The 12,444-nt window shown below is 44.3% G+C and overlaps 1 protein-coding gene across 5 annotated transcripts in view; it reads right to left on the reverse strand.

Annotated features, from left to right (window-relative positions):
- RCBTB1 (RCC1 and BTB domain containing protein 1) overlaps nt 1–12,444 on the reverse strand; it is a 440,760-nt gene that overhangs the window by 237,561 nt on the left and 190,755 nt on the right. For all 5 annotated transcript variants that reach the window (XM_085621918.1, XM_085621921.1, XM_085621919.1 and 2 more), the window contains 3 exons: nt 8,992–9,158; nt 1,819–1,977; nt 871–978 (listed from right to left, as the gene is read on the reverse strand). In XM_085621918.1, the coding sequence (XP_085478044.1) occupies nt 871–978; nt 1,819–1,977; nt 8,992–9,158 (434 nt within the window). The remainder of the gene's footprint in view (nt 1–870; nt 979–1,818; nt 1,978–8,991; nt 9,159–12,444) is intronic.

Genomic DNA, 12,444 nt, shown 5'->3' on the forward strand with positions numbered 1-12,444 from the left:
TTACAGGTATCCTACATAGAGCCCTTCCCCTACACTACCCCAAGGCCTAAGGCAACTTCCCCGGGGAATGGGTGGGTGGCATTAAGTTTTAACCTTGTTTAGAGATCTCCTTCGGCATCTAATGGCAATACATGTGCTAACAATCTATATTATTTTTTAATACATGTCGACTTGTGATGCATTATAATGACTGTATTAACAGAAATGTCAATTGTAAGCTTCTCTTTGCTTTATAATCACTCTGTTAGTGAGCAACATATCAAAATCTTTTTAGACCACATGTCATGAAACCCGTGATGCTGTGTATCTACAATGAAAACATAAGGAATGTGGCAGAATGATTAACAGAGGACCAAAGTGCCACATGGAGTACTGGCTCATTTGCAAGGCACTTTTCTCTCTCAGCAGTTTGTTCCCCTAAACTTGAAATGAACACGTTTAAAGTAATGTTAAAAAGAAAGCAATGCAGAATTGTAGGCAGCTCGGCTTGTCTGTTTTTTGCAGACTACATCCAGTACGTCTCATCAAGCTAACATGTGAAACTTTGAAAAGTCTGAGCTAAAGCCAAATTGTGGGGCAAACAATGGTTTCAGTCAGTATCATGCAAGCATTTCTGCTGGATTTGCCCTAGTGATGAAAAAAGGAATTCCAGAGGGTCTGAAAAAGGGTTATTTTCCTCCATTTAGAAAAAAGGCACATTAGCAAACCAAACAATACTGAAAGGGCTGCACTTCATGCACAATAATATGAGACAAAGTAAGGATTCCAACAGTGCTACACAGCATGGAAAAGAAAGCGAAGAAGGTGACACAAAAGCACAAGGAGGTTTCTGAAGCTTCACAAGCATGAATTACATATTCGATGGCTTACCTGAAGGACACAAACTCCGTGTAACGTGGCTACCCTACAGGGAGTCAGTTGATTTCCATTATTTCCAAGTCCAAGCTGACCATTGCCATTGTAACCCCAGCCGTACACCTGATAAAAAACAGGAAAGCCTTAGAAGAGAATGAAGAATACAAACTAAATACACAATAAAAATCTCAAAGGCAAGTACCATCATGAGCATGCTACATTGTTACTTTATCTGTATGCATCGGCATGAGTGATTCATATAAATCATCGAATAACAAATGAACATGTGCCTCTTTTCTAACAGAAATGAGTCAGAGAATGGCACGGAGGGGAAAGGCTGCCAATTGTTAGCTTTCAGATATTAGAGTAGGAAAAAAGTGACAGACTTTACATTGCAAAAATAAAATGATATGGATAAATCTGAGATTCTGTAATATGGGACAACATATCTTGTTGAATCTAACTTGCCCTTAAACACTTGAGAAAAACTGTTATCCATATAGGCAAGTTATGAAGGCCTAATATCAAAATGCCATAAATATAGGAGAATGAGGAGACCTGACCTACCTAATCTAGCATACAAGATGAGACATCTAGTTTACTCCAAAGAGAGCAGTGCTAAAAACATCGAGAAGAAATCCTGAACTACTTGTCTACTAGCTCTAGTGGATTAAATTACATTGTCAGCATTTTATTGCTGCCAGATAACGGGAGAGTGGGACTGACAACATAGGGACTAGTAGAATATCACAAATGAGTAGGTAGCTGATGTAGCAGTTGCCATGAGAGGTCTCTAAAGTGTGGCTGAGTGTTGCATGGGGCAACATTGACTGTGTGTCACTGTTTCGCCTTTGGCTTACATATAAAAGCTGCATCTCCGCTCTTTCTTAATTAATCTGCTGTACTATTTACATGTAATAGACAAAATAATTGTAATAAAAAAAAAAAAAAGAACATGGATACCTCCCCATTGTCAATTACGGCCATGGAGGAAGTCTGTCCACACGCAATGCTGACCGCCACTTTACTTTGTAAGCAGTTTGATACTTTGCGAGGAGTTGGTTGGTTAGCTGTTGATCCAGATCCCACCTGACCACAGTTGTTGTAACCCCAGGCATATACCTGTTAAACAGATACAAAAAACTTCCATTGACATATAGTTTAGGTTTGTAGTATTAAGACAATATTTTGCACTTCAGGTTCCAGAAGATTCCCATTATTTGTGGAACCTCCTAGGGTACCATATTGCCCAGGTATCTTCAATCTCTATATGGAGCATGTTGATACACAACTCACAGACAACATGATTAACATTCACCAATATGGTATTGACACACAACTATATTTTAAAGTCTCCCTCTGCTCCATCCAAAAATTGAAATAATTCCTGCATCTCAGGAAGACCTGGATGTCCAGTACCTACGTGAAGCTTAAACCCACCATTCACCAAGAGCATTAAGCAACAACTAGTCTAAACCAGGCTCAATTAATTGAACATGAGTAGATTTGAACCCCAACTCTCACCTAATGCCAAGTCTCTTGGATTCTCCTTGGCATCAATGTTGCCGTCAAGGTACATATTGCCAAGAAAATTAAGACTGTCTGGTACCAGGTCTCTCTACTAAAGAAAGTGAAACTATTCCTCCAAGTAAGCGACCTTAGAGCTGCTGTTCAAGTTTTGTACTTTTGCCTATGGATAGTGGCAAGGCCATCTGCCACAGCACCTCAGGTTTCACACTGGATCCCTTAAAGGCCTCCTAAACGCTGCAGCACACCTCCAAGGCCTGAAGAAATGTGATCACATTACAGGCCTTCTTCAGCTAGGATCTAGAGAACATCCTCTAATTCCTCAGGACTGCCCCAACGCAGAACAAATTTAGGAAACAGCTAATGGCACACATATTTAAAGACCACTACACAATGGTGCAGTAAACGTCCACTCTCGCTCTTACAAACCAGCTACTCCTCCAATCACACCTTGACTGCATCTTTGCCCTTCTTTCAGTACAGCACTCCGCTTACTTTCTGCTAGGTTTGTAATATACAAATATCTCATACATACGCTCCTTGTGAGGTGGATGTAGAAAGCAACGGGTGGGGTGCTACACCTCTCACTACTACTTTGTAGTGTATGCCTTATTTTTAGCAACTAATATAGATTACTCCCTTCATGTTATTGTATCTCTTTGCAACTTACGCTTGCAAAAAACAAGACAGTATTCACAGGTAGTATATTCAAAAGGACCACAGGCGTGGCTCACTCCTAGTCAGTCCCCTGGAGTGGTGGCCAGAAAAAAAAAAAAAGAATGAAAATAACTTAACAGGTCAAGACAGCATAAGTAACTATAACGTGTGTGAAACCTATGGTTTTTTCAGTGAATTTGTACGGTTTTTTAAATGCTAAGTTAATAAACTTTGGTAACACTTTCTGATGGCTACACCCCCTAACCGCAGATTGCTCACCTTTGAATATCCCCCAGGTACCAGACTGCATCCAAAAATATTTCCAGCAGTGCTTCTGCGTGGCTGGAGGTGGCATAGTGTGGCTCCGGACTGGCGCTGTCCAGCCCCAGAAGTGACGGGAAGGAATCTCATATTAGCATCACCCCTGCGCACTCGCATCAGTTTCTTGGTTCTCCTTTTCCCCACCCTCAGAAGCAGTGACAGTCTGCGGATTGTCATCTTGAGACCTTTGTAATTGTTAAAGAGAACACTCCATAGCACATGGAGGTCGGAGGGCAGTGAGAAATCTACCGTTAAGAGTATCCACAAGGAACAAGCATTACCAAAGGTAGGTTACTTGCTCTTCTAATGGATACTTCTAACTGCAGAGTCCTCAATATTTGAACAGATATGTGGTAGATTACTTGTAAGCTATTCTTCACTGTACTGCTCTGATGGAATGTTGCATGACATCATGGAATGCCTGGGTGCCTCTCTAGGGGAGATTGTCAGTTGGTGTACTCAGGCTGAGCTGAAAGGAGCTTGCTCCTGGTGGGGTTATCTTTCTACTATCTAACCTCTTCTACCATCCTGATCTTCTGTACTGGAACCAAGCTATCATTAAAGAAGTAACCTACATGAACTGATGGACTCTGTATCTTTCTTTACAACAAGATACCAAAGTAGTACCTCCCAAAGGTGGAGGGTCAATGAAGTGAACTTAAATCAAAAAGCCTTGCAGAACGAGCGGGCGAAGTGTCCTTGCTGGAACAGGCAGTAAAGGCAGCAGTGCTTTGTGAAGATTTGCACAGATGCCCATGTTGCAGCCTGGCAGATTCCAAGGACAAGCACCCCTTGTGTTAATACGGTCATAGCGGCCTTGGCACTGCTGGAATAGGCTCACAGACCTTGAGAAGACTTGTTTCTTGACCAGGTTGTAGCAGACCTTAATGCAGAGGACTGACAACCTCAACAGAGATCTCTTCTGCACAGCCTTCCCTTTCTTTGCTACAGAAAACCCCACAAAGAGCTGATCATTCCTTCGATGGGCCATAGTACGATCAATATAGAATGAAAGCCCTCAGAGTGCACCTGATGGAGCTTCTACTCCTCTTAAGGGGTGACCGGAGCAAAGAATGCTGGCAGAGTAATCAACTACCCAAATGTGGAGTCACAACCTTTGGTAAAAAGACCATCCTGGTTCTCCACATCAATTTGTCCGTAAAAAAGGTGATGTAGGGCAGAAGCACTGAAAGTACCTACATTTCACAATGAAGTGACATCATTTGCAATGAGGAAGAAAGATTAGGGTTAAGAGAGCAAGCAAGCAACTATGCATAGGCTTGAAGGGCATACAAATAAAGATCAAAACCAAGTTTACTGGCGCAACTCAAACGACTGAGAAGAAACACGTGTGTCAAACCTTTAAAGACCTTGAATCTCAACTGGTAATTTAAATGAGAACAGCTGGTAAAAGCAGAAAGTCTGAAAGGGTAGACAAATAACCGTCTACAGTGCCCATTGCAAGGCCCTGCTGGGCTAAAGAAAGAATAAACAACAGTCCGTCAACCGTCACAACTGTGAGTTCTGGGTTGGCGAGGAAGAAAAGCCTGCTGCAGGACAGATTGGGATCAGTCAGCTACCATTGAAAATCTTGGGCCATCTCTCTTGAGATCTGAATGGAGTCATAGAGGCATCCTTGATGCTGGGCCCAGTGGCATTTAAGGTCCTATAGCACGGCCCACATGTGACACCTGGTGTTGCTGATAAGGAGTATGCGTTACAACAAACAAATGATGGACGGAATGCTGACAATGCAGACATTCTCCCCCAGTCAAGAGATCTGGGTTAAATCCATCGTTCTTTTGCCCACTACGCCACCCCAGTTTAGACATGACCATATGCAAATCAGTCTTGACCCTGTGCCTCATGGGAACAGTCCAGCCCGAACTGCCAAGCCATGTCTTCCCTGGACCGGAATCAAGCATCCTAGGACCGGTTTCTGGCTATCAGCCGTCATCAGCCAGGATAGCTTGACTCCAGTGGCGTAGTGAGCACGGGTCCCACGTCTGGGAATACCCATCCCACTTAGGGCGAAAAGCGTTACAACAAACAAATGATGGACGGAATGCTGACAATGCAGACATTCTCCCCCAGTCAAGAGATCTGGGTTAAATCCATCGTTCTTTTGCCCACTACGCCACCCCAGTTTAGACATGACCATATGCAAATCAGTCTTGACCCTGTGCCTCATGTTCAACACTCCGTCCATCATTTCCTTTGGTTTCTGCTTTGTTCGCCATAAGTTGGAAGGGTATGCTCAGACGTGAGTCCCTTGCTCACTTTGCCACTGGATTCAAGCAAGCCTGGCTGAAGACGGCTGAAATGCCAGAAACCGGTCCTAGGAAGCTTGTTTCCGGTCGAGGGAAGACATGGCTTGGCAGTTCGGGCTGGACTGTTCCCATGAGGCACAGGGTCAGACTGATTTGCATATGGCCTTGTCTGAACTGGGGTGGCAGAGTGGGCTAAAGAACGGTGATGGATTAAACCCAGATCAGTTGACTGGGGGTGAGTGCTTGCAATGTTCAACACTCCGTCCATCATTTCCTTTGGTTTCTGATAAGGAGTATGCACCAGGCCAGGAAAACAAAAACCCTCCAATCCATTCTCACCAAGACCCAGGACCAAACTCAAAAAATCTAAATCATAACCTGAATGCCCCAGCCTGGCTGTGGTGGAGGCAAGGCCTTGAGATTCACCCTGTCTAGCATCACCCCAATGAACGGAAGCCTCTGTGAGGGAATCATACTTAGACTCACTTATTGTGACACTAAACAATGTACTGCGGTCGTTCGAAGGTGGTCAACAACTAATTGCGGCACGCCTGACATTCTGAAGATGGGCTGCAACCGACCTCCATGACTTTTATAAACACCCAAGAGGCCTCAGGTGAGACCGAAGGTAGCACAGCAAACTTAAAGTGTTACTGGCCCATCTTGAATCACAGGAAATGCCTGTGGGACTTCAGGAGAGATGTATGAAAATATGTGTCCAGCAAGTCCAGGGACACGATCTTGTCTCCTGGTCCAGGGCAGGTAGAATCCAAGCTAATACGAGCATCCAGAATTTGTACTTCCGTGGGAAGGCACTGCATGACCAACGATCTAGGACACTCATCTGATGGCACCCTTGGAGGACAAGAGTTGTACCTCGTGCAGCAGGATGGACAGATTCTCCTCCTAAATTTGTTCTGGTGCAGCAGGAAGGAGTGGTAAAAATGAAATGAAAGGCAAGGCATAGTCCCTTTGAACAATCTGAAAGACTCGTCCGTCAGATGTAAAGGATTGCCAACCTGGGACGAAACAATGAATTCTGGCTCCCACACACTAGGGACAAGTCATTAAGGACAAACTAAATTGGTTTGGTAATTGTTGCAGTGGGAAAAGAAGAGTTGGAGGACTGCTATACCTGCTGTCCTGTGCAATGTCTGCTGGTGACACTTTCACTGCCCTGAAATGATTGAAGGGTCTGCTGCATCACCGGCTCAGGAGGATGCAGTGGTCTATGCTCTAAATGCCTCAAATAGCCTTACATTTGCAGTACTGATGGTGAAACATAGACCCAAGTAATGTGCCGTGGCTTGACTGTCTTTGAAACTTTTCAGCGCAACGTCTATCATCTCTTCTTAGAACCTGGACCTATCGAAGGGCATGTCATCAGCGATGCTTGTACATCCCTAGGAAACCCAGTCAAACTTGCCCTGGTGTGCATTAAAAGCATGACTCTGGTGCCAACTGCTTTACCAATGCAGTCTTTGGTGTCCAAACTAGCACAGAGAACGTATTCTGCTGCATAATGCCCATCATGGATTAACTTAGTCAGTGAGGATCCAAGGTCTTCCAGGACCACCAGCAGGATCTAACTGGCAATATGCAATAAGGTCTTCATGTAGTGGTCAAAAATCAAGACTGCGTTTATGGATGGAAGTGTCAAGCTCGCAGAAGAAAACATCTGTTTTCCAAACCGTCAATCCATTTGGAGTCTCTATTGAGATTAGTCGGAAAGGAGCAAAGTTGAACGTTACTGGTCGAAGCCGGCACAATGAAGCTTTCTGGGGTAGGATACTTTATAAGGAAATCTGGATCAGTGGGCGCAGGCCTGTGTCAACTGGCTACATGTTGACTAAAAGACAGAGAACATTATGGTTTTGACCATGTAGCCATCATAAGGGCATCGCTGAATGGGAGCAAAGGCTCCAATGTTGCTGGGCCAGGTTGGACAATCTACATTAGACCATTTGTCTTGGTCTCAATGGAGGGCAACTGCAAATTGAGCACCTCAGCGGCCCACCAAACCTCCTTCGTAAATGAGGCACACTCCTCTGTTGGTGGTCTATGTGGCAAGTCAACCTCCATTTCAGGAGAGCTGTCAGGCCGACTGCATTTTGCAAGTCAAAGTATCGGCCATCATCAGTACAGTGAGAAGGAAGCAAATCATCCCTATCATCATCAGTATTCTGGGGTGCTTCTTTCTCGGATACAGGGTCAGAGCCAAGAGACAAAAAGAGAATGAAACCTCTGTTGATAGTTGCTAGTGGTAGAAACAATGGGTTAGAATAAAGTAGTAAGACAAATGATTGCGTCCCGCTCGGACCAATATCAGTTCAGAGGTCCGACGTGGATGTTGGCACCTGGTCATTGATTGCCAGCTGCGAGTGTGGAAGCATGTAATGGCATCAGTATGGGCCCTGTAACGAGTCCCAAGAAGCCAGATGGTAGGGGTGGGGGAGAGACCCACCGACAGCGACCCTGCTGTTCTCTGGTGGCTAAAGGCATAACAGAGGGATTCAGAAATAAACTAATGAGTTGCACTATGGCCTGGCCCACTGTTATTACTAAAAAACTGTGGACGGCCCTTTGCAAATGTTCACTGGTCAACTTTCTGTTGCTTATTTCTTTATTTGTGTATTAAACTGGTACTACTGAGGTACAATGTTGTATGTTAACAAGTAGACAAATGAGAAAATATTAAAGCATGACCCCACATATTTTGCCTTTTCTCGCCACATAATTTAGTCAACCCTGATGCATAATTTGGCCCTCTCTTGCGACATAATCCCAATTGCCCCGACTATGGCTTTCTTGGAGACCTCGATTTGCTGTGGGGTGATGATAACCCGAGGAAGTAAAGTGCATAAGAACCAGCTGGGCAAAGGATTCAAATCAGATGGCGCAGACAGAAAGTAACAGACATCATCATGCATGGGTGTGGATTATATGCAGCTCTACTTATTTACTTCCGGGGCGGAACTGAGCCAGCACAGATCCGGACGAAGTCATTAACCGGCTTGAGGGAGCGTTGGTGGAAAATTCTCTGGTTCCATCTGGCCCCTGGGAGATAGTCGAAAGGTGAGGAATCTGCGGCTTGAAGTATCCATCAGAAATTTCATTTTTAAGTAATTTCCAGGATAAACTGCTTGTACGCAATGCTAAAGGCCACACGCTACTCACTTCTAAGCTCTGTCAAACATCATGCTTTGTAGGCACAAGTGGCGTATGTCATTACAAAAAGTAAGAAAAAGAGGCAGTCAAAAAAGTTTCACTTTAAGCTTGGGCCTTCTATGCTGCAAGTAAGTGCTACAAATCCAAGAAATGTACCCTATAGTGACCACAGCTGCAGAGCTTCCTGCCGTACCTCTCCATCGGATGTAAGCACCATGGAGTGATGGGAGCCGCATGAGACATCTAGTGCTTTCTTAATGAGCAGGTTGGTGCAGACCTGGACGGGAGAGATCCCCTGGTTTGTAGTTCCATTTCCAAGTTGACTATATCCATTATGTCCCCATGCATACACTTCGCCATCTGTATGAATGTAATAGACTTGTTACAATAAAGCAAATGCCACACACAGTAAAAATGGCAGAAGATTTATGTGACAGACGGACCACTGAAAATCAAATTCTTGGCAAATGTCAAAACAGCACGTATTAAAAATGGTGTGTTATTAGACATGAAGACATGAGGCTGCATTTCAGAGCTAAGGTAGCTTCGTAACACATAGTATGATTAAAAGTGATTTTCAGCTTTTGGCAGGTTATTTAAAAGTGCTCTTACTAGCAGCCAAAAACTTGATTCATTATCAAACGTAATTATGAACCTGGAATGGCAGTAGGACTTTTTAGGTCTCGCCTACGCAGCGCGCATGCGCTGCGTAGGCAAAAAGACCTTTTGCAATCGCTACGGCTTTTCAGCCGAAAACGTGCACGCGTTCCATTGTCTTCAATGGCAACGCGTGCACGTGTGGCGATTGCCTTGCGGAAGCGAGCTTGACACCATATGTTTGTAATTAACTTACAAACACGTGGTGCCCGTGGCTCGCTCCCGCAAGGGAAATGCTTTGTGTGCTGTCGCACTCCCCCCACCTCCCACTTTTAGCGCAAGGCGCTCGCGCGCTAATTCAAGCAATCCATTCATTACTTTTTTGTATACTCAATGCCATGTTTAGGCTGCAGCATGTTTTTGTTTTCGACTTTTATTCTTTTAATGTAACTGCGTATGTTGCTGAATTTGTGTGTGAGTTTTTTCTGGGTGTGTAAGTAGATGTAGGTATGAATGAGTCAGTGGATTGATAAATGGCCACGAGTGCTGAGATGAGTGACAGGATTCATGAGGACTTATTGAATGCCTAAATCCATCACTGACCGAGGAGGTGACAATCTAAATGTCAGACCTACTGGAATTGCCAGTGCTTGTTCTTTCTTTATCCTGTTGCCATATTCTTCTTTTTCATCGATCTCCATCTTTTCATCTCCTCCTCCCCTTTTAGTTTAATTATTCTTATTTCACTTTCCTTGATTCTTGGTCTCCTCTTGCTTTTGGTCCCCATGCTGCCCCATTTATTCTATTTCTCTAGTTATGCATGTGTGTCCTCTATCGTCTTGAACACTCTTATTTTCCTTAACACCAATACTCCCTTTAGAGTATTTTCTCCTTTCCCGTCTCTGTTCACATATGTTGTTCTTCGTATGCCTCTTCGTTTCTCCCGCGCGCCTCCTCTTCAGTGTCCTGTCCTGCAGCTGTGTCCCGGTGACGTAACTCTTTGCCGCGCGGAGGAAGTGTCAGCATGAGACCTGTGAGCACATTGTGAAACAGAGGGCTGTGCCCCAGCGCCCCCGGAGGTGCGCAGAGGTGCCGGGAAGGGAGGCTGGCCTGAGCCACCATGGACTGTGTCCAAGTGCAGTCAACCAGCGCGGTGTCAGTAAAGAAGATTTATGCCACCACCAAGCCCAGTCAGCCTGGGGCAACAGGGCAGGCTGCCATGGCGAAAAGTCCTAAGAGAGCTGAAGATGCCTCTGAAAAGCTGTTTTGTAGTGCTTTTTATTTATTTAATTGTTATGTAGCGCGGTCTTAGCCTGATCCACGGTGTGAGAGCACTTTATGGATTGGATAAATAGAAAGAAAACATGCAGTAAAATATGAGATATGTATGGAGGAAGTGAAAGGAACCGTTTTCCCGGACCTGCAGCAGTCTTGCCTGCAGAGAAATGTTCCAAAAGAAAGCGTTTTCCGGAACATTCAGGTCAAGACTGGCTTTGAATAGAGAAATAGGTGTCCATGCATATACTGGTAGGGTGTTACTGATTTTAGGTGCGTTTAAGAAGGCCCGTTTTACTGTAAAGATTCTGTTGCATTTAGGAGGGTCGAGGTGTAGACCGGCCTCTCCAAACAGGTCTACTTCCAACTTGGGCCAATTTCTTAGCAAGATATGTTAAGGTTCTGATGTGCAGTAACTTTAAGATGATAAAGGCATTCGTGTCTTTGCTTCATGACTCCAGAAGCAGACACTTTAGTTATGCCAGGAGTGGAATGATATGTTAAAATGTCCTAGTTCTGAAGATAAGATGGGCAACACAGTACAGGACCACTTGGTGTCCGGAAGGCCTATGAGCATAGCATTACTGCTTTCAGTTATTGTAATCAAGGAATCACTTTGGCTTTAAATAACATTTTCAACTCTGATGTGCGAAGGAAATGTTCAGGGTCGGACTAGGCCAGAAAATAGGCCCGGGCACCAAATTAAAAGTGGCCCCTAATAGCAAATCAAATGGCAAAAAAAGTGACCTACGTTTGCAAATCAAGGCAGCTTTAAACACGCAAAGACAAATGAATAGGCGTTTTGCAATGTGTGGAGACTACATGCATTTATGCTTCCTGCAGGCAATGTTTGTGGTAAAATCTGAGAAATAAACAGTAAAAACCGGCCCACAACACCATAAAACGACCCCAAAAGCAGCTAAACAAGCATTGGCGTAGCCAATAGGTCTCGCCTTTGGGACCTTATAAGTATTTAGTTATGCAGCACAATATCCTTGGTGCAACAACATCAAGTGTTGCATGGCTAAACACTTATACGGTCCCAAAGGCGAGACCTATTGGCTATGCCAATGCTTGTTTTCTTTAGCTATATTCAGATAAGACAAACAAGCCTATTGTCGCAGGGATTCTGCTTGCAAAGCGGAATTGTGCCTTGGGATGACAGGACGTCAGAATATAGCGACTGTCTGTCTACCACATCAGTACCTGTCGGCCCAAATGTTGGCTAGCTCACAGTGCTTCACCTGAATTCCTAACCTTCCCCAGAGTAGCAGGTGATTTTAGCAACCTAGAACATGACGCTCTAGTCGCCAAGGGAACCGTGGAAACTGATTAACACCTTTCTTCTCTCACTCATGCATGATCGTAGAAAACAGAAGACACAAAAGAAGGTTTACAACATATTTATTGAAACTATCGTAGTCTATAATGAAGCAAATGTGCTGCAATCGCAAGACAGATGAATCTAAACAAAGTAATTAGCATTACTATCAGCCTATATAAAATAAACATGCCAACCATGGCAAATTATCCTTCTGTCTAGGCGCATCCTTACTGTGTAAGCAAAGGGACATATATTAGTGATCTCTGGGATAGGCAACAGACCTCATACCTGGTGTATATGGTTAGGTAGTCCGCATCATGAGTGTAAACTCAGTTTACTCAAGGCTGCATGTCAGGTTCTGCGGGTGTTCGTTCCACTCTGCCCCCAAAGGGGACGAGTCACAGATTATATGATAAGAATTATTGTGTTGGAAGACTACAGCTCTGCTAC

This window comes from Triturus cristatus, chromosome 8 (assembly GCF_964204655.1).
Source record: "Triturus cristatus chromosome 8, aTriCri1.1, whole genome shotgun sequence".
NCBI classification, from domain to species: Eukaryota; Metazoa; Chordata; class Amphibia; order Caudata; family Salamandridae; genus Triturus; species Triturus cristatus.